General features: G+C 40.5%; 1 protein-coding gene and 2 long non-coding RNA genes across 6 annotated transcripts in view; 2 read left to right on the forward strand and 1 right to left on the reverse strand.

The window, feature by feature from the left end:
* The window catches only part of LOC120719346 (glutamate receptor ionotropic, kainate 2), a 330,887-nt gene extending 321,660 nt beyond the window's left edge, over positions 1-9,227 (forward strand). For 2 of the 3 annotated variants that reach the window (XM_040008464.1, XM_040008465.1), the window contains exon 18: positions 6,516-9,227. In XM_040008464.1, the coding sequence (XP_039864398.1) occupies positions 6,516-6,769 (254 nt within the window). In that variant the 3' untranslated portion in view covers positions 6,770-9,227. The remainder of the gene's footprint in view (positions 1-6,515) is intronic. The other variant, XM_040008466.1, reaches the window with a different exon arrangement.
* A 4,288-nt stretch (positions 9,228-13,515) lies between these two features.
* On the forward strand, positions 13,516-15,007 carry LOC120719311. Its single transcript, XR_005692651.1, has 2 exons — positions 13,516-13,936; positions 14,985-15,007. It is a non-coding gene; the product is annotated as an uncharacterized LOC120719311 (long non-coding RNA).
* A 1,664-nt stretch (positions 15,008-16,671) lies between these two features.
* Positions 16,672-17,942, reverse strand: LOC120719313. Of its 2 annotated transcripts, none has more exons than XR_005692653.1 (3): positions 17,898-17,942; positions 17,205-17,423; positions 16,672-16,999 (listed from the first exon to the last, which is right to left on the reverse strand). It is a non-coding gene; the product is annotated as an uncharacterized LOC120719313 (long non-coding RNA). The 2 variants fall into 2 exon arrangements; XR_005692654.1 differs by having other exon boundaries at positions 17,879-17,940.
* Between the last annotated feature and the right edge of the window lie 1,222 nt (positions 17,943-19,164).

Genomic DNA, 19,164 nt, shown 5'->3' on the forward strand with positions numbered 1-19,164 from the left:
GACCCACACAACAACTCAATGTCCACTATGTGAAGCAGCCAAACACAGGCCTGCTCCTCTCGTTAACTGAGATAAACTGCTGGCATGTTTGTTTTACATCTATGCTGTCCAGTCTCTCCTGGTGGACACACAGCAGCATTGTTTAATCTCATTTGAGTCATTGTTGACCGTAGCCATCTTTTTAGTCTTCTGAGAGCACTGAAGCTTCTTTTAGCCTCAGTAAAATGCGTTTTATCCTGAGATTAAAATTATTATTCTGTGCTTGATGTGCCTCACCTTTGGCCCTGGCTCTTCCCCTCTGACTGCACTAGGACATATTGCCACCTGATAAAGTAACACATGGATTCGTGCCATATAAAAAGTGAGGCATGTCAATTCAGATTCTTTGTCAAACATACACTAATGAATCGATTTACACCAGCAGCCTAACAACTGTCATGATAATAAATACTAGTTAATCTATAGCACTAAATCATCAGTCAGTCACCTGTGACCTCGCCTCTTCACCTCTGTCTGAGCTACAACATGGCAGAGCTGCCTCTGTCACCTGATGAATAACAGTGAGACATTCCACATACATGCAGTCACACATGTGCTTCAAATACAGTCATGAACCATCAAGTAATCCTCCAGTTTCACCTGTGATCTTGTGTCACCATTGCTCTCTGAGCCTTGTGTTGGTTGGAATATTGGCATATCATGACTACCTCATGATATTTTGTCTCAAAAATGAACCCTATGAATATGTCAGCACCGTTAGGATGAAATTATTGTGTCACCAACATTTTAACGTTAGACATGTAATTCTAACAGCCTCTGTAAGCTAATATCCTGGCTGCTCGAGGCTCCGTTTTCTCTGACAGTTTCAATCAAAATTAGAAATGCTGCTCTGAGACTGAGAGAACTAATAGTGCTGCCTGCTGTGCAGTTAGTTTCCAAAACACGTTATTCATGGTTACATACAGTTTTAGACTGATGTGGGCCAAAGCCTAGCATAGCCTGTAACGTTATTATGACGGACACATTTTATGAGTGAACTTGGCTTTAAGTGACTGACAGGTTTCTTTGAAAAACACTTTCTCACATCCAGGTTCTTCCTTTTTGCTGCCGTCCTCCTCTCCTCCTCACAGTGCAGGCTTGCCACTGCTAAAACTAAACAGAGCTCCCTGAAAGGCACAGCCAATCACATTGGCCATATTTGTCACATGACTAGGACTCCAGTAGAGAACGTAATTTAACTCTTTCTGCACCGCTGGGTGAATTTGACGTCGACAGATCGGTTTTTTTTTTCTTGTATTTCTTTACTCGAAGAAATCAAATTATTGGTGGGGACAATTCAATGATCGCTGGATATTGGTGGGGACATGTCCCTTCCGTCCATGCCAAATCTACGCCCTTGGGGCCACATGAGGTTTTTGCCTTGCAGTTTCTGATTGTTGGAACTGACGTGAACATGGCATCGTTACCGTGATTCTATGGGCTCAAACTATTAAAAAGAGGTGTCATGCAAATTTATGCACCTGCCTAATATAGTTTAAGTAACTATTGCACACTTTCTGCAAATCCTATAACATTATTTTACTTCTCAAATATAATTGTGTTCATCTGCTATATGATAAATTTAAATGAAATTGCTGATCCAAACAAAAAAATTATTTATGAAGAAAAATCACGAAAATTACCAGGGATACCCAAAGTTTTGCATACCACTGTAAAATAGGGATAAGTAAATACTGGGCAGCTCTGGGTTGTCTGCCAATCAGAAGATTGGTGGATCCATCACCAACTCCTGTGTGTGAGTGTTAGATATAAATGTATGTATTGTATGAATGTAAATATGTCTTGTAGTTGAAAGCGCTTTAAATGGTCAGCAAGACTAGAAAAGCAATATTAATAGCAGTCTATTAATCTGCTGTATCTGTTACTTAACCAACATGAATGAATGGTTTTATTTATGGTTGCACGTTGTATTTCAGTTTCTTATTCAACAGAATAAAAAACGTTTTTGGACTTAGAAACTAAGGTGAGAATTGATCCCCATTTGCAGTCAGCACCTCAAATGAGTTAATAAATTATGAGCATCCCATTATTCTTATTATGCCCACATAACCTGTTCAATGGTATGACTAGGGATGGGTATTGATAAGATTTTCACGATTCCAATTCCATTTTTGATTCTGTTTAACGATTCGATTCTTTGTCGATTCTCTTATTTATTCTTTTTAAAAAAGGAGAACACGATTAGCTTAGAACTTTGTTTTATATCTTCTCTTTGAACAAGATAGAAATTTAGGAGTAACATGGCCTTACAAACCCAGCAGTGAGATCTTAAGAGATCCAGCCTACGGTTCTTCAATGGGGTGTCACAGGGTCCCCAGGAAAAAATGTAAAATAATAAAATAAATATTCTTCTGTAGCAATAACAAAGTATAACATAAATAATTCTGTAGCAATTACACAAGAATATCCAGTAATGTCCCTGCCTACAATTAAACACATTCACTTACTGAAAATCACCTGCTGTGGCAAACGGGTGCAAACCTTTGACCACAAACTGAGTCTCTGCTCGGTGACATTCGTCTATCCTGCCTGAAAGGAGACGCTACCGGTAGACTGCAGCGAGAACTGCCAGCATCTGAGCCAGACTCTGTCTCTCTCATCATGGTCACTAAATGCACAGTGATGGCAGGTTTGTAATAAGGCAGATCGCGCTAACATAATATGCACTGTTAGTTGATTATTTACCTGCCGCATTAACGGGAGAGGACGTGCAAATGTTACCGCTGCTGCTGGGTTGAGATTCACGAGTCCGGAGCGGATTTAAAAACACGACATTCATTTAAGGTCATCGCGTGTTTTGTGAGCAAATGCTTTTGCATGTTCGTAGTGTTTCCTCCCTTAAATGAAATATCTACTTTGCAAGTATTGCAAGTTGCCCTGTTGTCATCCGTTCTCGTAAAGTATGACCAAACTTTTGAGCGTTTGAGCAGCTTAGGCGCCGTGTTTCCTGCCAGATAAATGACGCTCCGCAACGTGGTGACGTCATTCGGGGCGACTGGAATCGATAAGGGAATCGTTTGCACAAATGGCAAACAATTCCAAGGAAGTGAAACAGTGGGAACCAGTTCTCAACAAGAACCGGTTTTCGATACCCACCCCTACCATATGTTTTCTGTTGGTGTCTCAACTGGGACAGGATCATGAATGTGATGACCAAGAATTGAAGAGAAGATTGTTGAGGGTGGGAGTTTGCCCTCCAACATGTGGTTTAAGTACCAGATAGGTGTATTTTTACCCAAAATGTTTTTTTTTCTTTTATAGGTTCACCTAAACAATAGCAACTAAAGATTATAGTTTTGATATAATACTAATACTAATAATAATAATAATTATTAATAATAATAATTACTAATAACAACAAATTAACTTTCACCCAAAATTCTTACTATGATGTTGGCCACCATGCATAACATGGTGCCATAAAGCGGTTTGAATCATGTTGGTTTCTTTTTTTTAATGTATTTTTTAAATACTTTATTTACAAACAAAACAGCACAACAACTTAGAAGAGTCATATCCAGGACAAGGACATGACGGCTTAAGAACACAGATGATGCAAACACGGGGGATATAGGAGTGAGTGTAGTCCATATAATGTACAAGGAACCTCGGTGTAAGAGCAACAACAGCTATATCCACACACTTACATACATGCAAACATATACGGTAATACAATAAAGCTATAGCAAATATGATAATATCTATACAAACACACACATGCGCGCACACACAAACACACACACACACACATACACACACACACACACACACACACATATATGAAGAGTTAAACAGCACCAAACTGACTGCACTCCATGAGCATCTGGCAGCACAGCTGCTAATCAATGAGAGACACCCAGAATGGCTAACTGAAGACTGGACAGTCCCGAACCCCCCCTAAGGAACCGGTCCCATCCAACTACTGGCCAATAACCTGCCTCAGTACCACATGGAAGATACTGTCAGGCATCATAGCGGCTAAGATGAACAGGCACATGGTTTTCAATACATGAGCGGGGCACAGAAAAGAATTGGCAAACACCAGCTACTGGTAGACAGAACAGTTGCCCGAGACTGTAAGACTAGGCTGACCAACCTGTGCACTGCCTGGATTGATTACAAGAAGGCCTATGGCTCAATGCCCCACACCTGGATCCTGGAATACCCAGAACTATACAAGACCAACAGGACCCTAAATGCCTTCATCAGGAATCCTTCATCGGGATACAGTCAGTCCAAAAAACTGCTAAAACTTTGAATGTGTGCCCAAGTGCAGTCGCAAAAACTATAAAGCTATCAACAACGAAACTGGCCCACCCCAGGAAAGGAAGACCAAGAGTCCCCTCTGTTGCTGAGGATAAATTCATCCGAGTCAATGTCAATTCTAGTAGCAGTAATCACAATATGTGGACATGATGTTCTTGAATAAAGAATCGTTTCATGTTCATGTTTCATGTATTTGTCCGATTGCCTCTGATCTTTTCATTCTGTCTTAGTGCAGCTGCTAGTGGTCAATGAACAATGAAGAGATATGGATAAAGAGGATATGAAGCTTGATGAAATCAGCCCATTGGTGGTGACTGTGGCTGTTAGTGTAGAATAGAGTCCCTTAATACAGTAAATAAAGGATTTTCCAAACCCAAATTTACGAAGTGTGAGAAACATGAGAAATTTCCAGTGAAATCTTTAAAATACTTAATCTGCACCTAATGGTAAAATTAAGGTGTTAGATTTGTTGAAAAATGATAGCTGCATTAAATTGAAAAGCTTGTGAGTATTAGTGCAACAATGTCTACATTTCATAATACCAGTCTGGTTAGGGCAAATGAGAGTGGGGATGACTTTATTCAATTCAATTCAATTCAATTTTATTTATATAGCGCCAAAACACAACAACAGTCGCCTCAAGGTGCTTTATATTGTGCAGTAGATCGCACAATAATAGATACAGAGAAAAACCCAACAATCATATGACCCCCTATGAGCAAGCACTTTGGCAACAGTGGGAAGGAAAAACTCCCTTTTAACAGGAAGAAACCTCAGACAGAACCAGGCTCAGGGAGGGGCGGGGCCATCTGCTGTGACCTGTTGGGGTGAGAGAAGGAAGACAGGATAAAGACATGCTGTGGAAGAGAGACAGAGATTAAGAACAGGGACGAGTCAATGCAGAGAGGTCTATTAACACATAGTGAGTGAGAAAGGTGACTGGAAAGGAAAACCTCAATGCATCATGGGAATCCCCCGGCAGCCTACGTCTATTGCAGCATAACTAAGGGAGGATTCAGGGTCACCTGGTCCAGCCCTAACTATATGCTTTAGCAAAAAGGAAAGTTTGTGGTGTGGTAGACCCCAGCCTCTATGGATCTTATGCTTAGGGGTTGCTCCTGTGCTGCCATCATTAGCGCTTCTGTGCTGTCTTTCAGTCCAGCTCTTTGTCCAGCCACTGATAGGATTTGTCTATGTCAGCCAGTTCTTTTATCTGTCGGTGGTACTTACCTGGCGGGGGTCTGTCCTTCTGTGATGGTTCCTCTTCTTGCTCCTCTTGCTTCTTTGGTTTATGCTTCCTGAGATATTCACTAAGCATATGATCATTTGTGGCCATTCCAATTCTCTGTCCAGAACACAGTTCCAAGTACTGTGGTAGAGGACCTAAACTTGAAGAACAGAGACCAACCATAGGGCGAGTGGGAAATATAAAGATTAAAGAAAAATATAATCAACATAAAAAATCACAGACCTTAAATCATACATGCAATCTATGACTGAAGCTGCTTTTTCAGTGATGTATTTGGTTTATTTTTAGATTAGAAGCTGAATTTTTTTCGGCATCTATCACCATGCATAAAAAGCCTTGAATATGCTGCAACAGCTTCAAATCTTTAAACAAATGTACTCTGACAGAGTATTGAGTAATTCCATTACCTAAAATGCCATTGTACCTGCACCTCTTTCCATTCCAATTTTGGTCCCATCATGCATACCCTATGTTGTAGGCCTTCTGCACTATATATTTTACCATTGGGGCGATCGTGGCTCAAGAGTTGGCAGTTCGTCTTGTAATCAGAAGGTTGCTGGTTTGAGTCCCGACTCGGACAGTCTCGGTCGTTGTGTCCTTGGGCAAGACACTTCACCTGTTACCTACTGGTGGTGGTCAGAGGGCCTGGTGGCGTCAGTGTCAGCTGTGACTACAATGCAGCTTGCCGTCACCTGTGTGTGCGAATAGGTGGATGACTGAATGTATTGTAAGGCGCTTTGGGGCCCTTAAGGACTAAGTAATACAGACCATTTACCATTTATGACAACTTTGGGATGAGATGGTGTCTGGTGATTGGAGGAGGCTACAAAAGAGGTTGCCCACAGGGAAAACAGCCTTGTTCTTTTAACCATTACATTTGGATAAGGCAAGTGCTCTGAAACCCATTTTGCTTTCTTTTTTCTCTTTCCTTCTTTTGCAGAGGTCTTTCTGCAGTGCCATGGTGGAAGAACTGCGAGTCTCCCTCAAGTGCCAGCGCCGACTCAAACACAAGCCCCAGCGACCCATAATGGTGAAAACAGAAGAGGTTATCAACATGCACACCTTCAACGACCGCAGACTGCCAGGCAAAGAGACCATGGCCTAAAATGGGAATCTCAGTCCATCTCTTACCGTTTTTCTGGTAGTGAGACGGAGTGCAGAGACATTGGGAAAAAGGTTGCGGGTAAATGGTAGGGGCGTTGCTCGGGGGGCAAATTTGGCAGTTGTATTACTCTGAAGATAGAGCAGAAGTGCTTTGCAATATATTGACGACATATTGTTCTTGTTTGTTTATAATTAGCTAGGGATAAGAGATTCTACAATATTTCCTGTGGAAATAACTTGATTCTGGGTGAAATTTCAGCGTGTTACCTCATTACACTTACCAACTTGGCAAGGCAGAAAGACGGAAAACTATCAGCTTGTCCAGACTTCCAAAACCCAGATGTTGAGAAGAGTCTGGAAATTAACCTGAAGGGGGACAGAAGAATCCTTTAAAAAACTGGTCCTATCATCTTTAGCTGCTACTTATTTAGTCTTTCACCACAGAGCTCAAAATGGGCTGGTTAAACAACACCAATAACAGATTGTGAGCCAGTATAGAGATGTTAACTAGGTGAACAAGGAACTAAGTTTGTAGAATAAGATTTGACAGGCTAAATTAAACCCAAACCGACAAGAGCATGACAAGATTACAATGTACACAGAGGCATTCCTTAGTCACGATACCGACTGACACAAAAAATGGTTTTATTGTATATCATCTATCAGGCAATAAGCGATATCATGTATTTATTTTTCAGAGTACTAGCACTTTTGTTTTCTAATCTGCTGGTGGAGGTGACTTTTAGAAACTATATGGAGAAATTGCAGAAGTAGAGGTTATACAGTATAGTGCGCTTTCTATGTCCCTTTCCAGAAACTACTCTATGAAGGTGGAGTAACTTGTTTTCCAACATCCCATGCTCCCTTTGATTCGACCAGCCTTTAAACCATGGGCTGCTGTTCTAAACAAGTGTCGTTTTTTTCTTGAATTGTGGCTAAAGATGATTAGCCGTATAACATAATAATAATAAATAATAATAATAATAATAATAATAATATTCTAGTAAGTTTGGCTAGTAAGAATGACAAACCATGTACTTTCAGTTTGATGTCTATTCTCTACTGGTGTAGAGGTGTTTCATTTAGATGACCCAGTATCTGTAAAATATTGTCCTGTATATTTTCTTTTTTGCTTGGTTGTAATTTCCATGGTCACACAGCACACAGTGGTGTACTCCCACTAGAGTGGAACCTGCCGTGTTTTCATTGGAGGCATCCACTCACTGTCTGAAAACACCTCTAACATCAATAAAAAGAAACCCTGGAAAGGTGTAGGCACGGCTCATCAAGTCTAAATCCACAGCAGTCACACCACACATAAATTCTATTTATTCAAGATATTTATTGTTTTTATTTATTAATTATTATTTTATAAAGATCTTTATTTATATCTCTTTGGACTGATTTTTCATTGCTGCAGTGAACACACTTCATTTCAACACTGTATGGGGACACACACTTTTTGCATTTTTGTTTGTTTGTTTTTTGTGTTATTTACTTTATTCTTATTTTATTTTACTGGTCAGTGGCATGGCCTCCATTTTAACTTTGTACTTTTGTGGCTTTCTTCCTTTCACAGCAAATCTCCACAGTTACTTGTGCAAATGCAATTTCTATGAAAAAAGTGTTTTTGTATGACAAGTATCAAAATTTTGTAATGATTTTTACCAACACAAACCACACTAAGACGAGTGTCATCCACGGCCAAGGGGTGAAGCTCCCGGCTGGTAGTTCAGGAGGCTTTGTACACTAGAAAAGAACCAACACAAAACACACACATCTAGACCCCTAAGAGCCCATCATGCACCCATCCTCAACGGAACCGATTCGCACTAATTATTGTTACGCTCTCCAACAGAGACACAGAGCATTATGGTAAAGCTTCGGTGACACTGTATTATTTTGGAGAAGCAGAAAAAAAGAAACTATTTTTATCATGTAAAGGAATCATATTTAAAGAAAGATATTTTTACTTCACACAGAAGAAGAATTGTAGTTGGTAAGAGCAAATTAAAATGTTGGCTAAAAAGGAAGATTATTGATGATTCTTTTATTCTACACCCCTGATTAATTATAGATTGCTAGAATCCAGTGCTGAGCTGTGTAAATGGTTTTAAAAAGGAAAAGATGTATTTAGAAGAATTATAAAGACAACTAAATAATTTTGAACCTGTTATAAAAACAAGATGCAGTGCACACAGTTTACCCTTTGAAGTTGATGCACAAGTTTAAAGAAAATAAAACAAAATGTGTTCATAACTTTTATCTTGTCTGTGAGTTTATTGAATGTTAATTGATGAATAAAACAGGGCAGGAGCTCGACAAAAATGCCACTGCACAGTATGAATTCAATGTAAAAAAATGATCATGTGGTATTGAAGCTGGGTCTTATTTTGAATAACTTGGCAGACTTGTTAAAGATGCAGAGGAACACCTGTACTATATTCAACAACCTACATGTCATAAAAGGAAGTACCTCTTTGTGAAGTAACGGCTCGTCAATGGAGCAGTATCCTCTGAGATACTGCTGTCACTGGTTATACCAGAGGTTCCCAAAGTGTGGGGCCCAGCCATTGCAGTGGGTGTGGGTGTGGGCGGGGCAGGGCGGGGGGGGGTATGAAAAGAAGAAAAAAAAAACGCTTGGACACTGCTAACATGGACAGGTTTTTGACGGGGCTCCCACACAAACGCAAAGCAGGAGATGAAGCGTCGCTGAATATGTTTCCAAACCAACTTCATTCTAAGCCAAAGACTAGAAAATCTGGTGAAGCAAATCTTCCCTTTGGTTTCACCTGCACAGGTGCCGAGGTAGGTCTCCCTGCAGAACTGGTTTCCCCTGCGTCGGGAGCAGCGCTGGGCTCTTCAAATCACGGACAAACAGGATCCCAAGTTCTTGATTTTTAGTTCACAAACACTTGTTGTAATGACTAACTACTCCTGACATTTTGGAGATGTTAGCTCTTTATACAGTAAAGTTACAGCTGGATACAAATAACATCAGGCTGATCCTGCCACGATTTGTTCCCTCGGTTCAAGCCATGGACAAACAGAATCCCACAGTTGTTTATGTTTTTGAACCCATTTAGCACAGAGAGGCATTTTTTGAAAAATGTATTGACAGCAATGTTGAACATTATTACACAGGAAGAAACATCCATTCATCCATTTTCTTCCGCTTATCCGGGGCCGGGTCGCGGGGGCAGCAGCACAAGCAAAGAAGCCCAGACCTCCCTCTCCCCAGCCACCTACTCCAGCTTATCCGGGGGAACACCAAGGCGTTCTGCAATTCATCTCATGTAAACAATAACGTGGCGCACAGCGTGACATGAAAAAAGGCACATACCTTTGATGTTGTAAACGTAAACGTAAAAGAGGAGTTTTAAAAAAAATCTCCATTTTCGGTGATTGGAAACGCCGTTTACGTGTGGACGAAACAGCTGCGTTTTCAAAAATACCCGTGTAGGTGCGGACGTAGCGTAAAAAGAGTTAGTAGTTTATTTTATTACTACCTGTAAATTATTGCAGATTACTTTTATTTGCTTAATTGTTTACTAAATGTTTGAGGTGTGAAATAAACTGCAATGGAGTTTGAAAGCAAAATATGGGTGTGTGGTTGGAGGATGTGTAAAACAAAGGGGGCCTAACAAAAAAAGTTTGGGAACCACTGGGTTATACCATTGTGATTTGTATAAGGGACAAGAGACCATTCTTGAAATTTGGTTACAGTATTGTATCTTATGTAAGTGTTAATCCACTTGTAACGTTGGGTTGTGTTCAGTGGTTGAGAGGAGGTGGCAGAAACCTTAGCAGGATAGTAGGAAGAATACACAATCACACTGGTACTGGGAATTTCACCGCGTATCCTTTATTGCACATTCTCTTCATCCACTATACAAGGCCTGGTTGAATGGCTGCTGCTCGTCAAACATGACAGACAGTGTTCATACAACCTGTAACGTTGCAAAGGGTTTCTGGAGGGGTAAAACATATGAAGTCCGTCTCTCTCCATGTATTCGCGTGCAAGCCCATTGCTCCCATAAATCACAGAGAGGGCAGTGGCGCACACTAATGACATCATAAACCCTTGACTTATGTTACATTAAAGAGACACCACACCATTGTGACTATTACATACTGAGTGGAAAAGCTACTTCTAAATCAATTTCTGATAGTGTTCTTTGTAAAACCTTGTAAATTAAAGCTGAACAAAGAACCAGGAGGTCCAATTCAAAACTAATGTTATCCATCCACAGTCTGAACTCTTGTGATGACAGAGCCTTCTTAAAATAAATAAATAAATAAATACAGTGGGGCAAAAAAGTATTTAGTCAGCCACTGATTGTGCAAGTTCCCCCACCTAAAATGATGACAGAGGTCAGTAATTTGCACCAGAGGTACACTTCAACTGTGAGAGACAGAATGTGAAAAAAAAATCCATGAATCCACATGGTAGGATTTGTAAAGAATTTATTCGTAAATCAGGGTGGAAAATAAGTATTTGGTCAATAACAAAAATACAACTCAATACTTTGTAACATAACCTTTGTTGGCAATAACAGAGGTCAAACGTTTACTATAGGTCTTTACCAGGTTTGCACACACAGTAGCTGGTATTTTGGCCCATTCCTCCATGCAGATCTTCTCGAGAGCAGTGATGTTTTGGGGCTGTCACCGAGCAACACGGACTTTCAACTCCCGCCACAGATTTTCTATGGGGTTGAGGTCTGGAGACTGGCTAGGCCACTCCAGGACTTTCAAATGCTTCTTACGGAGCCACTCCTTTGTTGCCCGGGCGGTGTGTTTTGGATCATTGTCATGTTGGAAGACCCAGCCTCGTTTCATCTTCAAAGTTCTCACTGATGGAAGGAGGTTTTGGCTCAAAATCTCACGATACATGGCCCCATTCATTCTGTCCTTAACACGGATCAGTCGTCCTGTCCCCTTGGCAGAAAAACAGCCCCATAGCATGATGTTTCCACCCCCATGCTTCACAGTAGGTATGGTGTTCTTGGGATGCAACTCAGTATTCTTCTTCCTCCAAACACGACGAGTTGAGTTTATACCAAAAAGTTCTACTTTGGTTTCATCTGACCACATGACATTCTCCCAATCCTCTGCTGTATCATCCATGTGCTCTCTGGCAAACTTCAGACGGGCCTGGACATGCACTGGCTTCAGCAGCGGAACACGTCTGGCACTGCGGGATTTGATTCCCTGCCGTTGTAGTGTGTTACTGATGGTGACCTTTGTTACTTTGGTCCCAGCTCTCTGCAGGTCATTCACCAGGTCCCCCCGTGTGGTTCTGGGATCTTTGCTCACCGTTCTCATGATCATTTTGACCCCACGGGATGAGATCTTGCGTGGAGCCCCAGATCGAGGGAGATTATCAGTGGTCTTGTATGTCTTCCATTTTCTGATGATTGCTCCCACAGTTGATTTTTTCACACCAAGCTGCTTGCCTATTGTAGATTCACTCTTCCCAGTCTGGTGCAGGTCTACAATACTTTTCCTGGTGTCCTTCGAAAGCTCTTTGGTCTTGGCCATGGCGGAGTTTGGAGTCTGACTGTTTGAGGCTGTGGACAGGTGTCTTTTATACAGATGATGAGTTCAAACAGGTGCCATTCATACAGGTAACGAGTGGGGGACAGAAAAGCTTCTTACAGAAGACGTTACAGGTCTGTGAGAGCCAGAGATTTTCCTTGTTTGAGGTGACCAAATACTTATTTTCCACCCTAATTTACGAATAAATTCTTTACAAATCCTACCATGTGGATTCATGGATTCTTTTTTCACATTCTGTCTCTCACAGTTGAAGTGTACCTCTGGTGCAAATTACTGACCTCTGTCATCATTTTAGGTGGGGGAACTTGCACAATCGGTGGCTGACTAAATACTTTTTTGCCCCACTGTATATCCCCTCTCACCTCTGTGGGCGGTCTTTATCCTTCAAGCTCGGGTCCTCTAACCGGACCACAGTATCTTTGCTGTTCCTAGGAATGTCCAGAAGAGGGAGGAGAGCTCAGATCAGGGGCGGAGCGTGGGGGTGGCTTACTGGGCTTGAGCCCCGGTTGTTTTTTCAGAAGCCCGGGATCCTTTGGAGTGTAATTTTTTCATAGTTGCCTGACTGACAACTGTATAAAACAAAACCTACACACAATATTCGAAGCATATAGCGAACACTGTGGGAATTTATGACTGTGCGTAAATCTCCCCTAATACTGTATTGGTATGATCCAAGCTCAGACACTAAGCGACTGAGCGAGGGGGCGGGGCTAGCTGCTGCCTGTTGGAGAAGCACAGCCAGGCAGAGAGAGGAGAACTTAAGTTTGAGCAGGTACCAAAGCAAATCATTCGTACTGTACAAATAATGTAAATATGACGGTGTATCACAAAAGATTGATGTCAAACTGATCACTTAACCAATATTACGTTACTTGCTCTTCAAGTGAATCAACAAATGGCAAAATGAAAAGCCGAACAACAACAATGCTGTTTCTTTAGAGAGTCTTAGCTTACATGTGTTTATTTCATATTTTCAGTTCTTTCCCTCCATGGCTAAATAAATCGCTTTCAGTAATGCACTGATATACAAGAATGGACATAAGGAGCTTCTTTCAAAGAAAAAACTCTGGTAGATGTTATTTTATATATTATGCTATGAGGAACTTCAATACACAGCAGTATATTCACAGTTGAAACCAGATATTTACATACACTTTATGGAAAACACAAGAACATTTTTTTTACTGTACAACATCAGTTTAGAGTGAACTTGTTTTGTTTTGGATAAATAAATATTGAAATATCTTTTGAATCAGTTAAATGTCAGAATAATACGGTGGCCCTGAAGTGCAAATCACACCAACAAATTGCTAAACACAAAAACTAAATTGAGAAGCACAAAAACAATACTGAGAATCACAAAATCAAATTAAGAAGCACAAAAACAAAATTGAGAAGCACAAAAACAAAATTGAGAATCACAAAAACAAATTAAGAAGCACAATTACATTAAGAAAACCGGAAAGGGTAGGTACCAGTCGGCAACAGGAGACATCACTGATTGGATGTCCGATCTGTTCGTCTTTGGAACCGGAAGTTACTCTGCCTGTAGCGCATTTCGTTTGAAGAAGAACGGTGGAATTTTTAGTCCTATCTGTGGGAAAAAGCTGGTTGAGGAGTCACCGAACTTTTGCAGCGGCTGTGGCGAGAGGCTTTATCACGCATCTTGCATTGGAGACACTTCACTCCCATTGAGTAAGTTAATAAGCATAATAAAATGTTTGTTATATATTGATTCATTAGCCTAACGTTAGCTGTTTCCAGACCATAGCAGACCAGAGGGCTTTTCCACTAAGCGAGCTCAGAAAATCGAGGCTCATTTGAAAATGCACGCAGCTGTCAAAATGACTGCTCAAGACCTTTCTAATAGTGAAGGTTTGAGGGCAGTTCTAGTGTTAACAAGGGTGCCACGGACCAGACTTGTCCACAAGCATATTGCATAATGAATGAGCAGAAAGACTGCAGGTTAGCCTCGTTCCTGGAACCGAATTTGGGGCAATCGAGCCTGGATTTTCAGAGTGAGCCTGGCTTTTGGGATTAGCTTGCTTCGTGGAACAGTCCTCTGAGCATTTCCACAACTGAAACGATAATAAATTAGTTCATTTATTATGTTTGGTTAACTTTAGGAACTAACACTATTATGTGTCTATACATTAAAACTTACTGGTGTAGAATTGTATTGGTCAATAGTATCAGTTGCATTGTCATTCCTTGGTAGAAATTTTCTAGTGAGATTATTCAGTGTTGTCCTTATTTGCGTGTTGTGTGGACAATGGAATGTCACATGAATGAATGTCTTTAATGTGTGACATTGTAGTACATTTTTCCTTTGTTTCCCTTTAGCATCACAGACTACCTCAAACTGCCTGACTCCAACCTTCAGCACCTTCATAGAATACAGAAAAAAGAAAAATGAAGAGAGGCAAAAGTTTTCTGAAGGGAGGAAGGGCTTAAAGAAAAAGGAAAAAAGAAAGTTTCAGGTAGTTTGGCTAGCTCAGTCTGAAAACAAGTTGAGGTTAATTTTCTAATGACATTCTTTTGTTATTCCTTAGGGGAGTTGTGTAAAAAATGTTCAGTGTAGTAAAGCTATCCAGAATAAGAACAATTGTTTACGAGTAATTGTACATTTAGGTTGTCAGGAAGATCCCTCTTTTGCAGTTAATAAATATTCAAGTTTGAATAGATCTGCTTAGAGTCATATTAGTATCTACTTGGCCCATTGTTCATGTCTTTTTCCTTACAGATAAATGTCGGCTTGATGACCATTAAAAAGGGTGGTTTGAAGCCATACCGTGGAAAAACTATTTTCCTAACAACAGACCTTGACGCTACTGCCACAAGTCTGCTCAATCAAGCTGCTAAAAAAAATGAAGGACTTTAACAAAGATCTAAAAGATGGACCTTTCCTTCTTCTGTATCCGGATGGCACTGAGGTCATTACTGTCCCTGGAACACAAAGACCATTTACACTTGAGGCTTATAAGGCTGAAGTTGGCAAGCCTCATCAAAGAATCACTGTTTTCATCTGCTTGAAGAGTGACTTTGAAGATGGTAAGCTGCTAATGTTTGTTTGGATTTTGACACACATTCCCTTAGTTTCAACAACTGCTAATTTTGAAATTGTGAAATGATAACATTACGCATAAAGCACCCAAGTCAATAGCATACCTACATTAAAATGGTGAATGGCCTGTATTTGATATAGCACCTTCTAGGGTTCTACAACCCCCCCAAGACACTTCACAACAAAACCAGTCATTCACCCACACACATTCACACACTGCTGGTGATTAGCTACAATGTGGACACGACTGTCCTGGGACTCACTGACTGAAGAGAGAGGTAAGGAAATTAATTTTCTGTAATGTACTACAGTGTTTACTTTCTTCTTTCAGAGAAGGCAACAGCAGTGTGTCTGGAAGATTTGATGATGTTTGCCACAGGGCTGATGGCAGTTCCACCGGCAGGAATGACACCACCACCATGCATCCAGTTTTTAAGTGATTCGCCTTTTCCAGTTGCAAACACCTGTGCAAATACTCTGAAGCTACCCATCTGTGACTCATACAGCATCTTTAAGGCCAACATGGACTTTGGAATTCAAAATGCTCCAGGATTTGGATGTTCTTAAATCAGCAAGGTCATCAAGTTACAGTTACTGAGTTACCCTGTTAGGTTCAGCTGCCGTTGGCACACTACTTAATAGAATAGAATAGAATAGAATTCAACTTTATTGTCATTGCACATGCACAAGTACAGGGCAACGAAATGCAGTTTGCATCCATCCAGAAGTGCTTTAGTGATATAGATATATTACAATATATATTAGCAATAATATAGATATGTGAGTATATTACAGAAATGGGTCTATTATGGTATGTTATAATGTACATGGTATGAAGTATGTTGTGAATATTCTATAACTATAAGTATGTACAGGCTGTAGTGAGTACAAGCTATGTACAGGATATGAACAGGATATAAATATGAAAAACTATACAGAATATGAAATAAATAACTTTACAGAATCTGAGATATACAGCTATACAGAAATGGGAACTATGCAAGTTATAAACAGTTGTAGGATTAAAGATTATCGAATGTACAGAATGATTATTTACACAGAGCTATACAGTAGTGCAGTTAAGATAAGTAACAAGCAACTTCCATATTGTTAAACATTTAGTTGTTTTAGTTGTTTTTTCTGAATATTGTGTATGTTGGAAAAGTGACAGAAATGCTGGACACTATTTGCAAATGGTTTTATTAAAGAAAATTTTAAATGTTTCCTTGTGGTTAAATGTTAATATTTAAATCCATGCCAGTTGCTGTATATTATGAACAATATTATATTCAATTTAGCAAGAGGGAAAGGAAACACTACTAACATTAAAAAAATGAAGGAAAAACAGAAGGGCTGGAGCACTCAAGTAAGTCCAAAGGTTTTATTAGGTGCAAAAAAAGGAAAGAAACTAACGTTTCGACACCGTGTGTGTCTTCGTCAGAGTAACTCTGACAAATGTCATTACAAACTGAAGTTCAGTTGGTATCTAAAACCCAGCTATGTCCTTCAGGGCCAAATACAGTTCTGTGGCTGATTCCCAGTCTTGTGGCTGCTGCAGTGTGTTTTGTTGTACAGCCTGTTGTAAATATTCCTCAATGTTTGGATCACCACACAATCCAACCGGTAGCCTCTCCTCGGGAAACACATCCAGTTCCCTCTCCTCAACAGCAAATCCACAGTCTCTTGAACCATATCTGCAAAATGAAAATAGAACAGTGAAGGATTTTTTGCTGACAATATGGAACTATATAAATCAACGCATGCAGTGACATGTTATAAACTGCTCTATCATACTTATGTGTAAAATTATGAATATATATTAACCAACTTAAGCAATAACAACACCTTGCATTTAGTTTGATGCAAAAGGTTAATTCATTTTGTTAAGAACTCAAATACCTGTGAGGCAAGAGATAGAGTTTGTTTGGAATCCCCCCTGGACACGATGCAAGTCTGCTTGGCCGGATCCTGAGTTTGTTCCAGAGGTCTTTGCATTCATCCAGGTCTTTCTGTAGAACCCCTCTGAAGCAGAATCTCAGCAAGCATTGGTGTTCGTGGCTTCCATTTAAGTTTCCAGAGTCTCTTAGGTCTCCAAACAAGTCCATCCAAAACTGAGACCTGGGTATATAATTAATATTTAAGAATCAATTTAGCTTTGTTCTTGGTCATTTTATAGGGTTTGTTACATTTTGGTCCCATTTAAAACATGCCACAAATGGATGTCAAACAAAGTAATGCATATTAGTTTTCCATAAATATTTGTAGCGACCCTGCAGTAATGTTCTTGTTAAAAATGCTGTATTCTTTTCACTCTGTTCTGTGTGTTGATTGTGAGGAGTGGAGAGTTTGGTCTGAGTTTTTCATTTTGTATTGGCGTCGTTAAATCTAGGCAAGCATGCTCATTTCGGCACAACAGCTGACGGTGACCATTTTGAGTTCCTGCAATAAAGTGACGGCTGTTAACGTCTATCTCATCCAACTTTTCAACACGTCCAGCAGGACGCTACTCTATTTTCTTAAATGCATGAAAAAAAAAAACGATCTGATCAGCTTTCACTGTAGCAATCACCTACCAGACACAAATGTACCCACCTTCCTCTTCTGAAATAAGACCACCATGACTCGATGCGCTGATTCGATGATCTGTAACTGTGGCTTGATGATCCAGCATAATAGTCCGTGTGCGCGTGACGGAGGGTACACTGTATTGCTGCAATAGTCCCATTCTCAGTCCCGAAGTCTGTTCGTAATATCATTGGTATCACACCAAGACTCTTTACACAGTTTATATAATTGTGAGCTATAACAGCCGGGTTGTTGTTTGTTGCTCCACACACAAGCCACATCAGTCTTCTTGAAAAGCCATCTATACATCCTGACAGGGCCAAGCCAAAGGGTTTCAGTTTATCATAGCCATCTACATGCCATATGTAATTGGGCCCCATGGAGTGATACGTGCGTCTTGTGAACCTCCTTCGAGTTCTCAAAGCGATTCCTTGAGGATTTAGTTGTCTCAACAGCCTCATAACTACAGTGGGGCAAAAAAGTATTTAGTCAGCCACCGATTGTGCAAGTTCCCCCAGCTAAAATGATGACAGAGGTCAGTAATTTGCACCAGAGGTACACTTCAACTGTGAGAGACAGAATGTGAAAAAAAAATCCATGAATCCACATGGTAGGATTTGTAAAGAATTTATTCGTAAATCAGGGTGGAAAATAAGTATTTGGTCAATAACAAAATACAACTCAATACTTTGTAACATAACCTTTGTTGGCAATAACAGAGGTCAAACGTTTACTATAGGTCTTTACCAGGTTTGCACACACAGTAGCTGGTATTTTGGCCCATTCCTCCATGCAGATCTTCTCGAGAGCAGTGATGTTTTGGGGCTGTCACCGAGCAACACGGACTTTCAACTCCCGCCACAGATTTTCTATGGGGTTGAGGTCTGGAGACTGGCTAGGCCACTCCGGGACTTTCAAATGCTTCTTACGGAGCCACTCCTTTGTTGCCCGGGCGGTGTGTTTTGGATCATTGTCATGTTGGAAGACCCAGCCTCGTTTCATCTTCAAAGTTCTCACTGATGGAAGGAGGTTTTGGCTCAAAATCTCACGATACATGGCCCCATTCATTCTGTCCTTAACACGGATCAGTCGTCCTGTCCCCTTGGCAGAAAAACAGCCCCATAGCATGATGTTTCCACCCCCATGCTTCACAGTAGGTATGGTGTTCTTGGGATGCAACTCAGTATTCTCCTTCCTCCAAACACGACGAGTTGAGTTTATACCAAAAAGTTCTACTTTGGTTTCATCTGACCACATGACATTCTCCCAATCCTCTGCTGTATCATCCATGTGC

This window comes from Simochromis diagramma, unplaced genomic scaffold (assembly GCF_900408965.1).
Source record: "Simochromis diagramma unplaced genomic scaffold, fSimDia1.1 OVJJ01000313.1, whole genome shotgun sequence".
Lineage (NCBI taxonomy): Eukaryota > Metazoa > Chordata > Actinopteri > Cichliformes > Cichlidae > Simochromis > Simochromis diagramma.